Raw genomic sequence first — 17878 nt, 5'->3', positions numbered from 1 at the left:
AAGTGCATCAACTGGTCAGTCTCAAAGTCTGCAGCAACTGATTGAGATGGGAGATTGGGGAGGGGGTGGAAATTACATGATGTGGGCAAAACCTTTCCTGTTCCTTGGTGCTTATTGATGTCAATCCCTACATTAGACAGAAATAATTTTGGGCAAACTGGGGCAATTAATATGGCTGCTTTTACTATGACAAATCCTCAGCATTTCTGTAATATGTCATCAAAGTCCTTTCCACTCATTCAATCATGTTTATTGAGCACTTACTGTGTGCAAAACACTGTACTAAGCACTGGGGAGAGTACAATATAACAGTTGTAACAATCTATGGGGGAAAAAGACTAATATAAATTACAAATATGAAAGATAAATCAAGAATAGAACTAAGTTATGGATATTCTGAACATCACCTGGTCTTTGCAGCTTAAGAAATACTATGGGCAGATATTACTAACTGGAAACCCGCGGAAGAAGGAGAGAACTGTCTGTGTAAAGTCATCAACAATGGACTTAGAAGCCAGGAGATATTAGATCCCAGTTCTGTGTCTTGAGATGCACAATGATGGTGATAATTTTAAATGCAATTTTTTCAGTTGGGGATAAAAACAGCAACCATGAAATGATTTAAATGGGGACTTTCCAGGATTAAAGTAACTTGACTCCAAAGCAGTTGAAATTCTATGGAAAAATTCATGGGGTTGAGATTGGGTATCTGATAGTATTTTTGCATTTCTTCATCTTGGCCTGCTTCTCACCACTTCCTCTTGACAGATGATAACATGCCATTATGCTTTTATTTTTTTAAGGCATTTTTTAGGCAAAGTAACAATTAAAAGTTTTAAATTGTGTTAGTGTGGTATAATATACAGACCTCTTTTTAAAGTGCCATAACTTTGAAAAAAATTTTGTTTTTCATCTTTTTCATCCTACTTATTATTTCCTTTACATACTCTCAAATCTAGACTTTTTAAATGATAATTATTAAGCACTTACTAAGTGTCAGGCACTGTACTCCCACTTCACCATTAAAGTTGTAGTTTCCCCAAAAAGAATTTCCAATAATGATGCCACATAAGTATCTGAAAATATTTCTTGCTTTGTATAAAATACTTTACTTTTTAATAAAAGTGTCCAACTGCAAAGATACAGAAAATATTACAAATAAAGAAATAAAATTATTAAGGACAAAAACGCTACAAACTGACAAAAAAATTAACATTTTCAGATAAATTTACAATGGCATTTAAATAAATTCATGTGTTTGCACTTTATACATGATATCCTTGAGGTGTGCTTGATAAAAATGCAGGTTTTGAAGCTGCATATGTGTCGGGTGGACACTCAGGTTACAGGGAAGAGAAGGGGGACAGAGAGATAGAGACACAAAGACATATAAACACTTGGGTCATCCTCTGGCTGCCTGGAAAAAGCCCAGGCTACCTGAAGGCAACTGAGAGAGAAGCCAAGGCTAACAGGACAAAGAGAGGCCATGACCCTATGGTCAAAAACATTTAGGGAGGGATAGGGAAAGAAGAGAAGGGGTAACAGATGGAGCCTAGTGAGAGAGGTGGTGGGGGCGGTGGGGGGAGTACCAAAAACCCATGAAAGGCTCACTGGTCTCAGCCAATACAAAATTAAAACCCTAACACAGTAGAGTCACACAGGCTTAGAGAACACCAATTTGATGTTTTGGAGTTTTAATATGTGTCTTTACCAACTGACTTCCCTCCTCAGGCAATTTTGGAAATGTCCTCATATTGAATACCTTCAACTCTGCGTCCCTTTAAAGGACCCTATAAATAAAAAATGAGAAACACATGTTTGGATAAGTGTCAAGAAAACAATACAAATGTATATCCTCTTCCTACCCTCTATAGTTTTCCCCCAGAATCTAAAGTGTGCAGAAGTGGATATTTAAATAGTTATATCTATTCAGAGTTTCAAAAAAAGTCTACTTGATTCCCTCTCAACATCATTTGAGTTCACTTCAATAATTTCCTGAAAAGTGCTGTAAGTGTGCAGAAGTGGATATTTAAATAGTTATATCTCTTCAAAGTTTTAAGAAAAGTCTACTTGATTCCCTCAACATCAAGATTTGAGTTCACTTCAATGATTTCCTGAAAAGTGCTGTAAGTAGTTTATAAGACCTACTTATGCCATTCCATTCTTGAATGTTAGTTTACTGGTTTTCTGAAAAGTGTCAAGGTAAACCTCTTGACTTTAATGAAATCAGTCCTGTTCATTTATATATATGAAAAAGAGAAAGAGCGAAAGAGAGGGGAGGGAGGGGGGAGAGAGAGAAAGAGTGTGTGTGTGTAGGTATTTATGTATGTATAAAAGAGATGTCAAAAACATGAGATATAAATCAAGTAACAGAGGCAATTCACTACCTTCAGACACAAATTCCTGTCACATAAAAACCCCAATCACAAAATGCCCTTTAGTCAACCTAATTATTTCTGTTCAGATTTAGGATTGGGATCTACTCTCAACTTTGGAAAAGACAGAAATAAATTTTGAAAAAACAAAACAAAACAAAAAAAACCCCACCATGCTCTCCTGAGAACTGAAGCTTACATCCAAGCTGCCAGGGCAAGCTCATACTGCAGGTTCTGCATTCAACGAAACAATATCCTGACTGGCAGTGCAGGGATAGATTTTCCGGGGTCTGATTTTTGTCTTCTTATGACCAATGGGGGCTGGCTATAAGACCTCAGAGTTAGTTATTTTGGAAACTCATGAGAGTCTAACAACAGAGTAACCAGAAAACAAGGGGCTGGGAAAGCAGTCCGTGGTGGAGTAACTCTTCTGATGGCAAAGAGTGGGAGCTAATTCAGAATGGCTTAGGTGGTTGGTTGCTTTTATAAACTGTTTGTGGGTATTGCTATAAATTCCCAGTAGCTTATGGTTACTGTCCCTGAAAAAGAGGAGGATACCAGGAATGACTCAAACAGCAGGAGAGACCACTTAAAAGATTCTTGTGGTTTGTGTCTGGCAGTTTGGGGGGAAGAGAAAGAACCCAGCAGGTGGGTTCTCTCCCTCCAGCAGCATCTTGGACCTAAACTCACACTGCTTTGCCATCAGCAAAAAAGGCTTTTTATGTGGCTCTGCCACAAAGTTCCCTCAGAAGTTCTCTCTTTGGGCAGCTCTGCAGGCAATTAGGGCATTAGGAAGGAAGAGGCTGAATGCCACGTTTTGAGATGGGTATACCTCGGATTTCCAGGCAGGGAGACAAGAGATCAGCTTTTGATGAAAATCGACAAACTCTGAACTGAAGATGTATTGACAACATAGAAAAAACTCAAAAGTCATCAATTATTTTTAGTCAAGAAAAATGTTTCTCCTGAGATGAAAAAACTGATCTCACAAAAGCCCAACGTAGAAAGGGTGAAATCCAATTAGGTGAGGAAATGCGGACTTTTCCATGACTTTATATGAGATCTATCATGGAATAATTTATCAGGTTTTCAAGACACCCTACTTAAATCATTTGGACAACTCCTGGATGCCAAACTTGAACTCCCTTATCTTTGATATCCTCAGTAGGTCCCCACGGTTTCAGTTGGTGAGTGATATTTTTAGACAGTGATAGTATTAGTAGCAGTATTTATTAGGTACCTAAAATGCACTGTACAAAGCTAGTGGGAAGGTATAATAGTGACCTACAAGACACCTTCCTTTGCCCACAGGGAGCTTGCACTCTAATGCAGCTTGAGGACTAAATATTAGATTTACTCAAACCCCCTCAAACTAGGACCTAAGTAGTGTTCTTTCCAGAAAAAACTGTAGAAAATGCTGAGTGGAAACCAACTATTTTCAGAGGGGTGTGAGAAAGAATAAATAATGAGTCAAACAAGAATAGATACACTTTGGATTTCATTTTTCCCTCAGAACTCAGAAGACCAGGAAATATCAGTGTGTTATCTTCTTCTGAAATGTAAATGACTTTTCTCTGGTTCATATTTTGAATAATGTCCCCAAACCAGTCTTCTCTAAGTAAATTACTTCAGCATACATCATCTGATGCCCTGAGTTAACTAAGTGCTCTCTCTGTGCCTGATTATCCCTTTTTCCATTTATTATAACAAGACAACTGCTGCCATTAGAGTTTGACTTATCACATAAACAAATTGTTTTTCATATTAAACATGAGGAAGATTCAGGAAAGGATTTTTTTTGCTCCACAACCACTTTGTTCCTGGTTATTTTGAAATCCTTCTGATCCCACTTGTGACTATCTTTCGGGGAGCATTTATAGTCTGTATAGGACAGCAAAAGTCCTATAAAGTTAACATTCTTAACATTGCAGCTTGAAGTAATTGTCTCTATATTAACACACTTACTGTTTCAATGATTATAGTGGCCGAAAAAGTTTTTTCATTGATGGAATCTAAAGTTCCTTCATTGCCTCTGTAGCCCCCATTCAGAACCAGAACTTTCTTTCCTGAAAGAGCAAACCAAAGGAAACTTAATGCAAAGAAAATCTATTTTTCTATTTTCTGGCTTCTTAGCCACAAAGCTAGTTATCCTGAAGGAAAAACATAAAATCTCTTTGAATAAGAAGAATTCCTTTAGCCCCAAAGAAACATTCTCTGATTGTTTAGAATATATATTTGCATGCTCAAGCATTTTCACATGGGTTCAAAACGATAACACTATACTTGAGAGACCATTGCTAAGATTCCTGGAGAAATCATATTTTCCTCATCTGCCACTTTGAAAATTCATGGTGATGTTTTCACATGGGGAAGAAATCAGCTACAGAGAGAAAGTACAGTGTGTATTTAACTGAGTGAAGAACTAGAAATCAGGAGATGTTGGTAACTTTTCCAGCCCAACTCCTGAACGATCAAGGAGGTAACATGATCTAGTGAAAACAGCATGGGATTGGGAGTCAGAGATCTGGGTTCTAGTCCCACCTCTGCTAATGGCTTACTGCGTGACCTCGGGCAAGTCACTTACCTCCAATCAATCAACAAATCAGTGGTATTTATTGAACTCTTAATGTGTGCACAGCACTGTATTAGGCACTTGGGAGTACAACACAACAGTGTTCATGGACACCTTCCCTGCCTGCAAGGAGCTTACAGCCTACAGGGAAGAGACAGACATTAATATAAATAAACAATTTATAATTTATAGGTATGTACATAAGTGCTATGGGACTGAGGGTGGGGCAAATACCAAATGCCCCAAAGTCTCAGATCCAAATGCAGGAATGACACAGAAGGGAGAGGGAATCGGGGAAAAAGACAGCTTAATCGGGGAAGGCCTCTTGGAGAAGATGGGACCTTAATAAGGCTTTGGCAAGTGGGAAGAGTGGTGGTCTGGCGAATATGGAGGGGGAGGGATGCTATGAGAAAAGGGTCAGCAGAGAGACAGATGAGATTGGGGCACAGTGAACAAGCTGGTGCTACAGGAGGGAAGTGTGCAGGCTGGGTTGTAGTAGGAGAACAGTGAGGTAAAGGGAGGAGGGGACAAGTTGTACGCACTTTAAAAATCGATGGTGAGGAACCTCTTTAATTTCCAAATCTATAAAACACGGATAGCAGCTCTCCCTGCCTCTTAAGGCTGTGGATTCTGGATGGGACAGAAACTACATTTATCTTGTATCTACCTCAGTGCTTAAGCTCTTAGTAGGGGCTTAAATAAATACCATTATTACCCTTGATGTCTCTACTCTGTCTCTCAGTTTCCCCAGCAGTAAAATGGGTTGGATGCTACCAGTCTGTTACCGTAACGACGTAAAGTTAGGATTAATAAGCTGTGCTATGAAACCGACGACAGGGAAGATGAAGTATTACTAGACAGTATTTTCTAAAAAGCCTATGGTAAAAGCTCAGCTTGGAGGAGTGACAATGATTTTAAAATGCAAAGGGCGTGCTTGCACCCAGATGTCTGTGCACACAAAATCCAGCAACAAAGATAATGGGAAAAAATATTTGAAAAGCCCTAGTTTGTACATAACTCATTCAGGTAACAACCAATAAAAGATACATTCATCTGCCAAAACCAATTCATGTCATCCACAAAATGTCACTGTCTTTCTCGAAAAGCTGTATGAGTGTCCTGGGGGGGAAAAAAATAAAATGCTCATGCTAAAAGAAGTTGTATACAAGGATGGTAAATTACCAAAATATCTTAAGGCAGATCTTGATCAGCAACATTAGCTAATAACGCACCAAAAAGGAAACTTGTACCCATAACCCTTAAATGAAGTTGATGAATTATGGTTCTAAGCATGGAATCAATCATACTGACAGTATATTTGCTAGTTGTTTTGCAAATTGATTTACCTGGTGCCGGTATTACTGTCTCTAGATGAGTCTGGTCAAGTTTTAGTTTGTCTCCAGAATCAATCATCTTTACGACTGCTGTGTATTTGTCGATTACTTCCTGCCATGTAGAATTAACATTGTTACTACGGAAGAAATACATTAACCTCAGTGAAACAGGCTAAGAAAAGAGAATTTGATGCCTGATAAGTGACATGCCAATCAAAAAAGGTGGTGTTCATTACAGGGCGAGGGTCTGGGTTGGAATTTTTTGGGGGATTTATCTGGTGGGATGGTGGAGATGGCAACGTTGGGAGATGACAAACTCTCCTCGGAAACGCACGGTGAAGTCTTGGCTTTGTAATGGGCTTTGCCCAGCTTCAAATCTACCAAAAGGAGAAATGCATGAGACTAAAGTGAAATCACAGAGTAGCAGCATGGACTAGTGGAAACAATGTGGGCCCGGGGGTCAGAGGACCTGGCTCTGACATTTTCTGCTGTGAGACTTTGGACAAGTCACTTAACTTCTCTGTGCATTAGTTCCCTCATCTCTAAAATGGGAATTCAATATCTGTTCTCCCTCCTTCTTACACTGTGAGCCCCATGCAGGAATGGGTTCTGTCTAACCTAATTATCTTTTATCTACCCGGTGCTTAGTACAGTGCTTGGCACATAGTAAATGCTTACCGAATGTCGCTATCATTATTATTACATTATTAGTTTGGGGGTTGAAAAAGGGGAAGAGAATACATTTGCAGCCTATCGCCTGTGAGGTTTAAAACAAGGCAATAAAAGACTATCAGCGTTTTTTATTTGGTAAAAAGTTTCAAAGACTTCAAAATTTGGGGTTTTAACTATATTTCTGATATACATAGAACAACTGCATGGAGAGTATTTCCTTAGAAATATAATACTTCTTTCCTGTGTCTGAACACAATGCAGACTCTGGACATCATCGATATCAGTGGGCATCTCAACAATGCTAAAGCAACCTTGCTTAATTTTGGTCCAAAACTTACTCTTCCTTTTATTTACCTACTCTTCCCACCAGACCTCAGCTTGCATTCTTTTAGGCATAATGAGATGATTTTGAGAGGAATGTTTTTGACTCTCCTTGCTCAAATTCTTCCTCTTGCCTGGGACTCCTTCCTTCCTCCTTTGCAGCTAAATTTTTCTTCCCTGCAAGTCGTATCCTCCCAACTCTTCTGCACTATTGAACTACCTTCTCATTTAAGTACACACAAAATAACATTTTTGAACAAAATGTCTTACCTACTCTTCTACTTAAGCCATCCACATATCCAGTTCATCCATTCTTCCTCCCATCCATAGTTACCTGGTGTCTGACTTTCCCACTAGACCGCAGGCTCCACAAGAGCAGAGATCATGTCTTCTAATTCTCCTTACTTTCCCAAGTACTTAGTGTAGTGCTCTGTACACAGTAAGTGCTCAATAAAATACTACTTATTGATTGATTGATGGGGATAAAAACCATGGGGCCGAACAGAAAGTCTTAAAATCAGGATCTTCCCTGGTCCAAATCCCTAACTGGAAAATGGGGGAGTCTCCAAGGTGAGTCCTTCTCCTCCCCTGCTTCCCACGAAAACAACAGCTCCTCCTTAAGCACTCCTCTCATCCTCCTTCCTCAATCTGAACAGGGGAGGACCTGGGGAGAACGGATCACTAAAAAGGCCATTCCTCTACATGTTATACCCTGAAAGTCAGGGCATGTAGGTGGAAGGTAGGATGAGCGTCTGTGCAGGTGGCTGACTAGGTAATAACTTATGGCTTATCACCTTGTATTACCACTGCATCACAAAAAAGACTGAACAGTTTGGAATCATTTGAGCAATTTCAATATGTATCATACAAAATTCATTCAATTATTTTTTCCATTTAAAGCACTAGATTTTAGGGAGGGGTCTGTCTTAAATCCAACTAACAATGTCATTAAGTCACCTTCTTAAAGATTCCCAAATTACCTTGATTACTGCTTTTTTCTTGTGATATTTCTCTCCAAGTCTTTTGGTCATAATTTTTACAACTATTTCCTGCAAAACAAAAAGAGATAAAATGTAAATAAAAAGCCCCTTGCCATGCTGTTCCTATATTTCTAATCACTAACCATGACATTATACTCTCAGAGAAACTGGTTTACTGTGCTATAGAATATGAGAAGCCTTCCTACTGATGGCAATTCAGAATTAGCTTCTGGTATCAGGAAATGTACCCGATGACTCTTTTCTTTCCTTCCGCTCCTTCTTGCTGGCTGCCTAATTGGTCACACAAGCATGTTGACCTAAGAAATGGGTTTACTCTTCATTACTTTGGTTTTCTGAAATCCTGGTCCTTTTGCAAAGGTAGTCAACAGAAGTCTGCCTTAGCTCAGAAACACAAATCAGGATCTTCCCTGCACTATATCTCCGGTTGGAAATATAAACAGCTTGAGAGATGCATTCACCCTTGACCTATGATCAGATGAGACAGGTTATGGAAGTCCTGCTACAGAGTTGCAAAGGGTGAATCCCATCACATTAAGATTTCAATGTTTATCATCCATGAAACTTTCTTACCATGTTATCAATCTTTGAATCAAAAATAATTCTTCTACATCAACTTGGCTTTACTGGGAGTATTTTTTTTTCCTCTCCTGAGAGATCTAATTCTAAAAATGGTAAATTTAAATTATAAATTATATTTTACATATTATAAATTATTTATATTAATGTCTGTCTCCTTATCTAGACTGTGAGCTCATTGTGGGCAGGGAATGTGCCTACCAACTCTGTTGTACTATATTCTGCCAAGTGGTTAGTGCTCTGCACATAGTAAGCACTCAAATATCACTGATGATGACGGTAGAGAAATCTGAGACTGTTTGACTTTTGAGTCCTAATGTAAAGATAAAGATGGTTTCTACAAGGTAGTAATGCTAATTGAATCATTTGCTTTACAGTATTGCTATACTGGTTGATGCCCTACTCAGCATTGGTTATTTCCTTTCAACAAAGCAAAGAGATACTAAAAGGAAAAAGTCTGATATTAAATCACAGTCCTTAGGGAATAAGAAGCAAATTAAATGCCCCTGGTGAAGGGTGTGAAAGCTTGAAAGGCTTATTCAAAGAGCAAAATAAAGGATGAACAATTTGCATCTTTCTATGACTTTTAACAAAGCTGCCAACATAAGCAGTTTCTGTGACACAACTGCTTTTCAATGAATGGAACAAGTATCTCCAAAAGATTGTAAATAGTGACCAGAGGATTAGTACATGCTAATCCCATCTTGTCACAACAATCACGACACTGATACAAGCACAATAAAAGTATTCTTTGGGGGGGGGGGGGGATTTTAAAGTCTACATCCTGAGGGATAGGGATTGTGCTCAATCTTATACACATCCCAAGATGTAGCATATGCAATTGCTTAGTAAATATAATAACAATTGTTATTATTCATAACTGATAAAAGGTCAGACGGCTTATGAAGAAAATAAAAATGGATGAGTTTTTTGCATGTAAACCTCACATTTTGGCCTGCTCAAAACCAATGCATTAACAACTAAAATATACTTTTTCAACTTGCAATTCAAACTCACTTTCTTCTGCAGAGCTCGTGAAGATGTTCTTAAATTACACAATCATTTTACAAAGTAGTGGTACTTCTACTTTTATATTTTTATTCTTCAGTGTGTTAAAAAGAATATCACTGTTTTCAGGGCAAAAGATGGAAAATATAATGCAGTCTTCAAAAAATTACAATCTTCCATTAATAACATCTAATAGTAGATTTAACAACTGAAGAAACAGTATTTTAAATAAAGAATACCACTGCTGTACACACAAACCTTAAATATTTAAAGCAACCAAAAATATTTTTATTAGCCAACTCTACTTGTCCAAATCACTTGTGATCATTTGAATTTAAGAGCTGCTGAACTCTCAAACAACTTAGAGCATTACAAACTCTTGATGGATACTTACAGGCTGCAGCCAATAATCTGTCCGAGAACTTTTTTTCTTTTCTTCCTCAAACTGAAAAACAAATATGCTATCCTACTTAATTTTATGTAACTCATGGGTCCCATTACTATTACTACAGGTGTATTACTACTACATTATTACATGTGGACAACATGCAGGACACTGTATAGTTTGGGTGATTACGTGAATATTAGCTAAGACATGGTCCTTGACCTAGAAGGGGCTCACAATTTAAATGGGGGAGAATAATACAATCAAACCAACAGGAAAATCAGGTTAAAATTTAATAGTACAAAACTACAACCAGTAAAGCATATACATGAAACATTAACTGATAGGAGCACTCTTCATGCCAAACCATTTTCGATGAGAAACTGCCTCAACCTTCCCAACATTGTAACTGTACCCACCCCCTGGTCCCAAGGTACTGGTTGTCTAAGAAGAGGAAGTGAGTTAAAGTTGGGATGCAACGAGGGGCTTAAAGGTCTGGGAGGGGAATTTATCTCCCACACTAGTTGAAAATGGCCACACGGACGGACCAGAGACATAGAGAAGTTGGCCTTTTGGACGTCAAGTTCTTTGGCTATCATGACTAAACCTCTTGTTTACAAAGTGGCTGTGATTACTCCTTAGGCAAGAGAGTGGGCCTCCTATCTTTCTTCCCATTTCCACTGACCACTTCCTTCCCCAATCAGTTTTGCAAATTGCCCATTCCTGCATTTCATTCAACTGTATTTTCTGAGTGCCAGACTGCCATTTAAGTCTGTGTACTCACAAGTTGCCCAGACACATAATACATTCATTTCTCATCTAACAGGGATAATTAGATTCTTGATGAAACCCAGGGTAGCAATGATAATAATAATAATTATAAAAATGTTACTTGTTAAGCACTCACTATGTGCCAAGCACTGTATTAAGTGGCAGGATAGACACTAGATCATCAGGTCCAACATGGGGCACACAGTCTAGATAGGAGGGAGAACAGGTACTGAAGTCCCCATTTTGCAGATGAGGAAACCGAGGCACAGAAATGTTAAGTAACTTGCCCAAGGTCACGCAGTAGGTTAAGTGACAGAGCTGGGATAATAGGTGCCCCTTAACTCCACTACTTGCTTACACACAACCATTTCTTCCAACTCTGTATCGCCAACTGTGTATCCAGGTAGACAAGCACTGACAGAATAAAGTTCCCTAATTCCCTAACAACGTTCTATCCAAAGAGCCTAGAGAAAACCCACATTACAGAAGAATGGAGTGTATATTTCCCCAAACTCACTGAGCTTTCCTCAGTTAACCACAAGAAATACTTTCTTTGGGCTTTCATTAGTGCTGAAGCAAGTCAATGGCAACTGGCTTGGACTTGAACACTGAACTCATAATTAAACCCAACGTACCTCCATAATCTCATCAAGTGCAGATTTCTTCTTTTTCTCTTTCGACTGAGATGAGCTATGGGAAGATTCTTTCCGTTTTGTTGATGCTGCACCCTTGACCATCTTCAATGCACTGGTCCCCAGGGAACTGTTGGAAAGAATTTTAGTTACAATCAATCACTGATATATATCAAGCACTTACTGTGCGCAAAACACTATACTAAGCACTTGGAAAATTGATTATGTATCTGGAACTGTCTTTAGGATAAAGTCTCTTCCCAGGTAGGGCTGGCTGGACTATGCTTTTTATTATTGTTATTATTATTATATTTAGTAATAACACTAACAGAAGTGCATGCTATAAGCGCTGGGGCAGATGCTGGGTTATGAGACGGGACACGGTCCCTGCCCCACACAGGGCTCATGTTCTATTTTATTCCCATTTTAAGGTGAAGAAATTGAGACCCAGAGGAGTTTTAAATTACTTATCCAAAGTCATACAATAGGCCAATGGCAAAGCTGGGATTTGATCCTGGGTCTCCACTTCCAGCGCATGGCTCACCCAGTAGGCCATGCTGTCTCCCCTAACTAGTTCACTCTCTACATCTTGGCCTCTGTCTGATTCTTGACCTTCTTAACTGTCTTCAGTACCCTCCTATTAATAATTTTGGTATTTGTTAAGCACTTACTATGTGCAAAGCACTAAGGAATAAACACTGACCCCCGGGTCCAAGAACCTAAGAAGTACTAAGATAGGCCTATAAGAAAATTACGCTGAGGCTTTAACAAAGGTTTTAAAAGGGTTTTAACAAAAATTGAAAACAATTTACCTAAAGCACTTATTTCTTTAGGCTACTGTCTTTCAGTTACACTAGATGTATCGTTGCTAAAATGTTGGTAGACAGCTGGCAAAAACTTCGTGAAACAGCAAAAAAAATTGTCTGTTGGTCTGAAAATTATTTTAATCTATTTGCAAGATGACCTATATGCTCCCCCAGATTTCATGGGCGGGGTTGTGGAACTATCAAATCTCACAGTTTTGGAATGAAAACCAGCGAGAAACAGTGTGGCCTAGTGAATAGAGCACGGGTCTGGGAATCAGAAAGACCTGGGTTCTAATCCTGGTTCTGCCACATCTGCTGTGTGACTCTGGCCATGTCAGTTAACTTCTCTGTGCCTCAGTCACCTCATCTGTAAAATGGGGATTAATACTATGCGCCCTGTGTGGGACAGGGACTGTGTCCAACCTCTGATTATCTTGTATCTACCCCAGTGCTTAAGACAGTGCCTGGCACATAGTAAGTGCTTAACAAAAACTATTTTTTTTTTAAAGAAAAAAACAAGGAATTTGCCAACATGACCACTGGGGACCTAGATCTATGTTACCACTAAATATAAAGAATCCTTTCACTGAAAAAATTACTTTACTGCAGAGATCAAATAACATTATATTTTCATTGCAGTGATGTAAACATAAAACCTGTACTAAAAGTTAAAAAAACTCAATCAAAATGGGGATATATGGAGTGAAATAGCTCCTTTCCTTAAAAAGCACACCTACTGAATGACATTTTAATCCAGATGTTCAAATGTTTATCTCACCTGGGTTTGGGAGTTGTTGATGCTGATGTGCTTGCTCCTTTATTCAAATTAAATGCAACTAGGTAAAAAATAAAATTAAAAAGCAGGACAGGGTTACATCAAATAATATGAAACTCAGCAAAAACAGTTAAATTTCTCAGACAAACTGACAGGAAACTATACCTTATTCATGGAAAGTTTAGGGAAATTTGTATATATTAGGAGTTGATCTTTTCCATTCACTAATATGCTTAATTTACAGAAATCAAAGCATTCACTTTTTAAAAATATCACTTACCTTTCTCTTCTTCATTTTCTCTGTTTAATTCTGTAAAAACAGAGACTCCCTGGCCAAAGAAAAAGAAAAGAAAGTTTCAAGGTGACAATCCACCATTAAACTGACATGAAGACCACATAACCCTGCATTAGGTCTATATTTTACCATCTCTATGTTAGTAAACAAGTCTGGCATCATTCCAATTAGATTATGAATATTATTTCCCATCTTCCATGAAGGATTTTCTACTGAACATCATTTACTACATGGGACCAATGAGTTGGACTCCACGGATAAAGGGGAGCTGATTTTTCTGGTTTGGAGCCCTATCTCTTCTGCAGCTGCATGGGTGACCCAGCTTGACTGATGGTCCAATTTAAATATCAAAGTAACAAACCACTTCCAGAGCCACAAGATCAGAATATAATTCTATATCAAATACCCTCAATGGTTTTTGTAGTGTGTCAGTTCCACCATAGGCTTCTCACAGCCAATTTTCTACACTTAAAATTTCAGAGTGGGAAGTACAATGACAAGCAGAATCATTTAAGTAAAAAATGGGCTATCAAAATTCAGTTAGATACTAAAATCCAGGAAATTTTGCTTCTGTAAACTCACTACTGGTGCTGTGAACTGATACATAGTTTCCCACCTGCTCTTTTCCTTCTAAGCCTCTTCTCACTTGCTCTTCAATGAACTTGGCGGTCTTTTCTTCGTCATCGAGGTCTTGCTTCTTCTTCTTCTCTTGTTCCTGTTGTCTGCGGATAGTCTCAGGGTCTCTGTCAATGTACTGGATATACCACCCTTTGGGCGTCTCATCCACTTTGCATAAACCTTCAAAAGACAATCCTTAAATTTATAATCAGAGTCTACTTTAAAAATTTAAAGCATTTCATCACATTTAAGAAAGGAAAACATCTGCAAACATACAGTAACGGCAAAGGTGATGAAGAAAGTTGAGGCATCAATCTTGAAGTGGGGAAATTTGTGTTCATTTTCATTATTTATTAGGCATATATCTTCTCACTGACTGTACAATTAAAAAGTCATAGTCACCACCCTCAAGGAGCTAGTGAAAGAGATGTCATGCATAAAATTGATTATTTTTTCATTATTGCAACACAGACATAATATTTACCTCTTCTCACTTCTTTCCAAACTCCTCCTTCCCTGAAGATTGGAGATGGAAAATGACAAATACTGTTACCCCACTTTGGGGTAAACTTCTCAAAAAGGCACTTTTCAAAAGTCAGGAAAAAGGGTAAGTATTGTTCTCAGAGTCTTTTATTTTTGGGTTTTTACTGTATTCTTTTTTCCCAGGGGAGTTGAGATCGTTCCAATAAAAACAAATTAAGGTATCTGTGTGAAAGAGGGGACGCCTGAGTCCCCTTTCTTGGGTAAAATTAGAAAAAAAGGTTACTTTTTGTAAAGCTGGGGATTTCCAGTTAAAATCAGTTTAAATTTAATATAAAGGACCCTCCTTATCCTGATCAAGGCAACCCCAACTCGAGTTTAGTGCCCGTCTTTGTACGACACATGCTTACTTCATTGCAGGACGTCATATTCCTCTCAACACTGTGCCTCAGCTTGTTGGCCCCATTACATTTTTGGCTTTTGGCACTACGGCTCCAAATTATATCAATTCTCCATTCAGCGATGACACGTATCCATCATTCAAATAATTTATTTTTGTGGAACTGAAGTTACCTTCTCTGCCTAACCACTTGGTAAAATCCGTCAAAGTTTCCCACTGGGTGGCATTCATATGGATGTGCTCTCGATGGCTGATGTATTCATTATATACAATGTTGTTGTGGACTCGCTTTGTGCCTAAGAAAACAAATTAAACTGTAAAATTTTTGAGATTACAGAATTGCAATTAAAATGACAATATAGGTAAAATCTAGACATATTTACCAAATCGTCTCCTGAGAAGTTCTAAGAAGTCATTTCGGAATTCCCTTGTGGAGGAGAGAAAAAAAAATACACATAGTGGGCAAAACCCATGCACGAGTCTATCAGCACAATAACTACTTTGCAAATTAAACAATCATATTAGACTATGAAATACTAATGATATTTATTGTATGTTCTATGAAATTTAGGAGGTGTTTGTTGTTCTTGCCCCAAACTGATAAAATCAGGTAAAGGCCTAGAAGGAACCAGGGATGATTTTTCCATCCTCTGCTTCAGATCCGATTATATTTATACTATTCAATTTGGTGAAACACCACAACAGTTGTTCAGAGAAAGTCTGAGTCCAGAAAGGCAGTGTAGCTTATTGAACAGGTCTGGGACACTGAAGATGAGGATTCTGCAACTAACTCATTATCCAATCACAGAATCTGTGTTTGAGACACAAAGAGGATCCTGCCTGTGGGATTTTATGCCAAAGGGAATGACGAGTAACTCAGAAGTTCACCGAGACGAAGAAGAAAGTGAAAAGATGCACACCATGTACTTGTTCAAATTAAAACATGAACAACATGCTTCTCCCTTGTAACAATTCCTAACCTCATACTAGTCTGCCAACACTCTGGCGATGGACCTTGGGACAGACCACTCTAGTCCCACTTTGCTGATAAATTTGTCTCGCACCTTTGGATTATCATTGCTTAAATCCACTGAGAACGGATTACACGAGCAACGTTTTAATAACAGGGCAATAGTTAGAAAAGTTTGTGATTACTTTTGTTGTGACAAGTTTTACAGCGTGTAGTGCACCGATGGAAAAAGTGCATCGCAGCTGTTGGCAACTACTCATATACGCTGTCTGTGAATAGCTATTCTATATCATTTTCATTGGTGGTACTTAATAAGAAAATAGGAACTGCTACTTTTCTATCTCTTGTTCACTTCCTGAGAAATTATTAAAAGTAGAATTTTAAATGTATCATCAAAAAATGACTTTTATCCCACAAATGTATCAAATGAAACAGTAATTAGCTGTCACCTAGAAACAATGTCCTATGTGGATTCAGGAAACAAAAAAAACCTTCCATTTAAATATCATAAAGGATATGTTAGAATGTTTAAGTGAACATAATAAAACTATTTGATAAGAATGTTTTCCAGGTACTCACTCTGAAAAATAGTCCATAAACTGCTGAGGATCCTCTGAAGCCAAAAGTAGTTGTCTCTGATGAGACTCGGACATACAATGACATTTAAAGCCATTCTGAAAGCAGAAAGATGTAAACAAATTATTTGATTCTGACAGGTCACTAAAATGTGCTAGCCCTTGTGAAATCAATTAATCAATGGTATTTACGTACTGGAGAGGGGAGGGACAGGAGGCCGGGAGGTCAGTGAGGGGGCTGATCATCATCAATCGTATTTATTGAGCGCTTACTAGGTGCAGAGCACTGTACTAAGCGCTTGGGAAGTACAAATTGGCAACACATAGAGACAGTCCCTACCCAACAGTGGGCTCACGGTCTAAAAGGGGGAGACAGAGAACAAAACCAAACATACTCACAAAATAAAATAAATAGAATAAATAGGTACAAATAAAATAGAGTAATAAATATTTGCACACATATATACAGATCGGCTGTATACATATACACACAGCCAACTGCCAGCTGAGGGACTTTGGGCAAGTCACCTCACTTGTCTGGGCCTCAGTTACCTCATCTGCAAAATGGGGATTAAGACTGTGGGCCCATATATACATATACGCACAGCCAATTGTCAGCTGTGGGACTTTGGGCAAGTCACCTCACTTCTCTGGGCCTCACTTACCTCATCTGCAAAATGGGGATTAAGACTGTGGGCCCATATATACATATACGCACATATATACATATATGTGCATATACATACATATATGTGCATACATATATGTGCATACATACATATATGCCAATTTGTACTTCCCAAGCGCTTAGTACAGTGCTCTGCACATAGTAAGCGCTCAATAAATACGATTGATTGATTGATTGATGCGCACAGCCAATTGTCAGCTGTGGGACTTTGGGCAAGTCACTTCACTTCTCTGGGCCTCAGTTACCTCATCTGTAAAATGAGCCCGCTGTGGGACAACCTGATCACCTTGTAGCCTCCCCAGCGCTTAGAACAGTGCCTTGCACAGAGTAAGCGCTTAATAAATGCTATTATTATTATTATTATTATTATTATTATTATTATTCACCTCGTCCCGGCACTGCTTCTGGCACATCTGGCAATACCAGCGCAGCTTCTGCAGCCCCTTGGACTTGATGCGGTTGGCGATGGCCTTGGGGGTCAGAAAATCTGACTTCCCCATGGCGGCGACGACGACGACAGCTCGGAGCGCCTCCCCTCAGGACCCGGATGTGCTGAGGAAAAGGCGAACGACGGAGCCAGAAGGAGAACGACGCGCGGGACGCTTTTCATCTCGCGAGAGGAAG

General features: G+C 38.7%; 1 protein-coding gene across 1 annotated transcript; it reads right to left on the bottom strand.

The window, feature by feature from the left end:
- Positions 1-968: 968 nt before the first annotated feature.
- KIN (Kin17 DNA and RNA binding protein) lies at positions 969-17762 on the bottom strand. The gene is made up of 13 exons (XM_038741449.1): positions 17641-17762; positions 16571-16665; positions 15405-15448; positions 15195-15317; positions 14140-14321; positions 13509-13557; positions 13232-13289; positions 11651-11777; positions 10254-10304; positions 8255-8323; positions 6294-6393; positions 4341-4441; positions 969-1790 (listed from the first exon to the last, which is right to left on the bottom strand). The coding sequence occupies exons 1-13, from the start codon at positions 17752-17754 to the stop codon at positions 1728-1730; spliced, it is 1176 nt and encodes a 391-aa protein (XP_038597377.1). The 5' UTR covers positions 17755-17762; the 3' UTR covers positions 969-1727.
- Between the last annotated feature and the right edge of the window lie 116 nt (positions 17763-17878).

Source organism: Tachyglossus aculeatus (assembly GCF_015852505.1).
Source record: "Tachyglossus aculeatus isolate mTacAcu1 chromosome 12 unlocalized genomic scaffold, mTacAcu1.pri SUPER_6_unloc_1, whole genome shotgun sequence".
Classification (NCBI taxonomy): Eukaryota; Metazoa; Chordata; class Mammalia; order Monotremata; family Tachyglossidae; genus Tachyglossus; species Tachyglossus aculeatus.
This window is presented reverse-complemented; position numbering and strand designations above follow the sequence as displayed.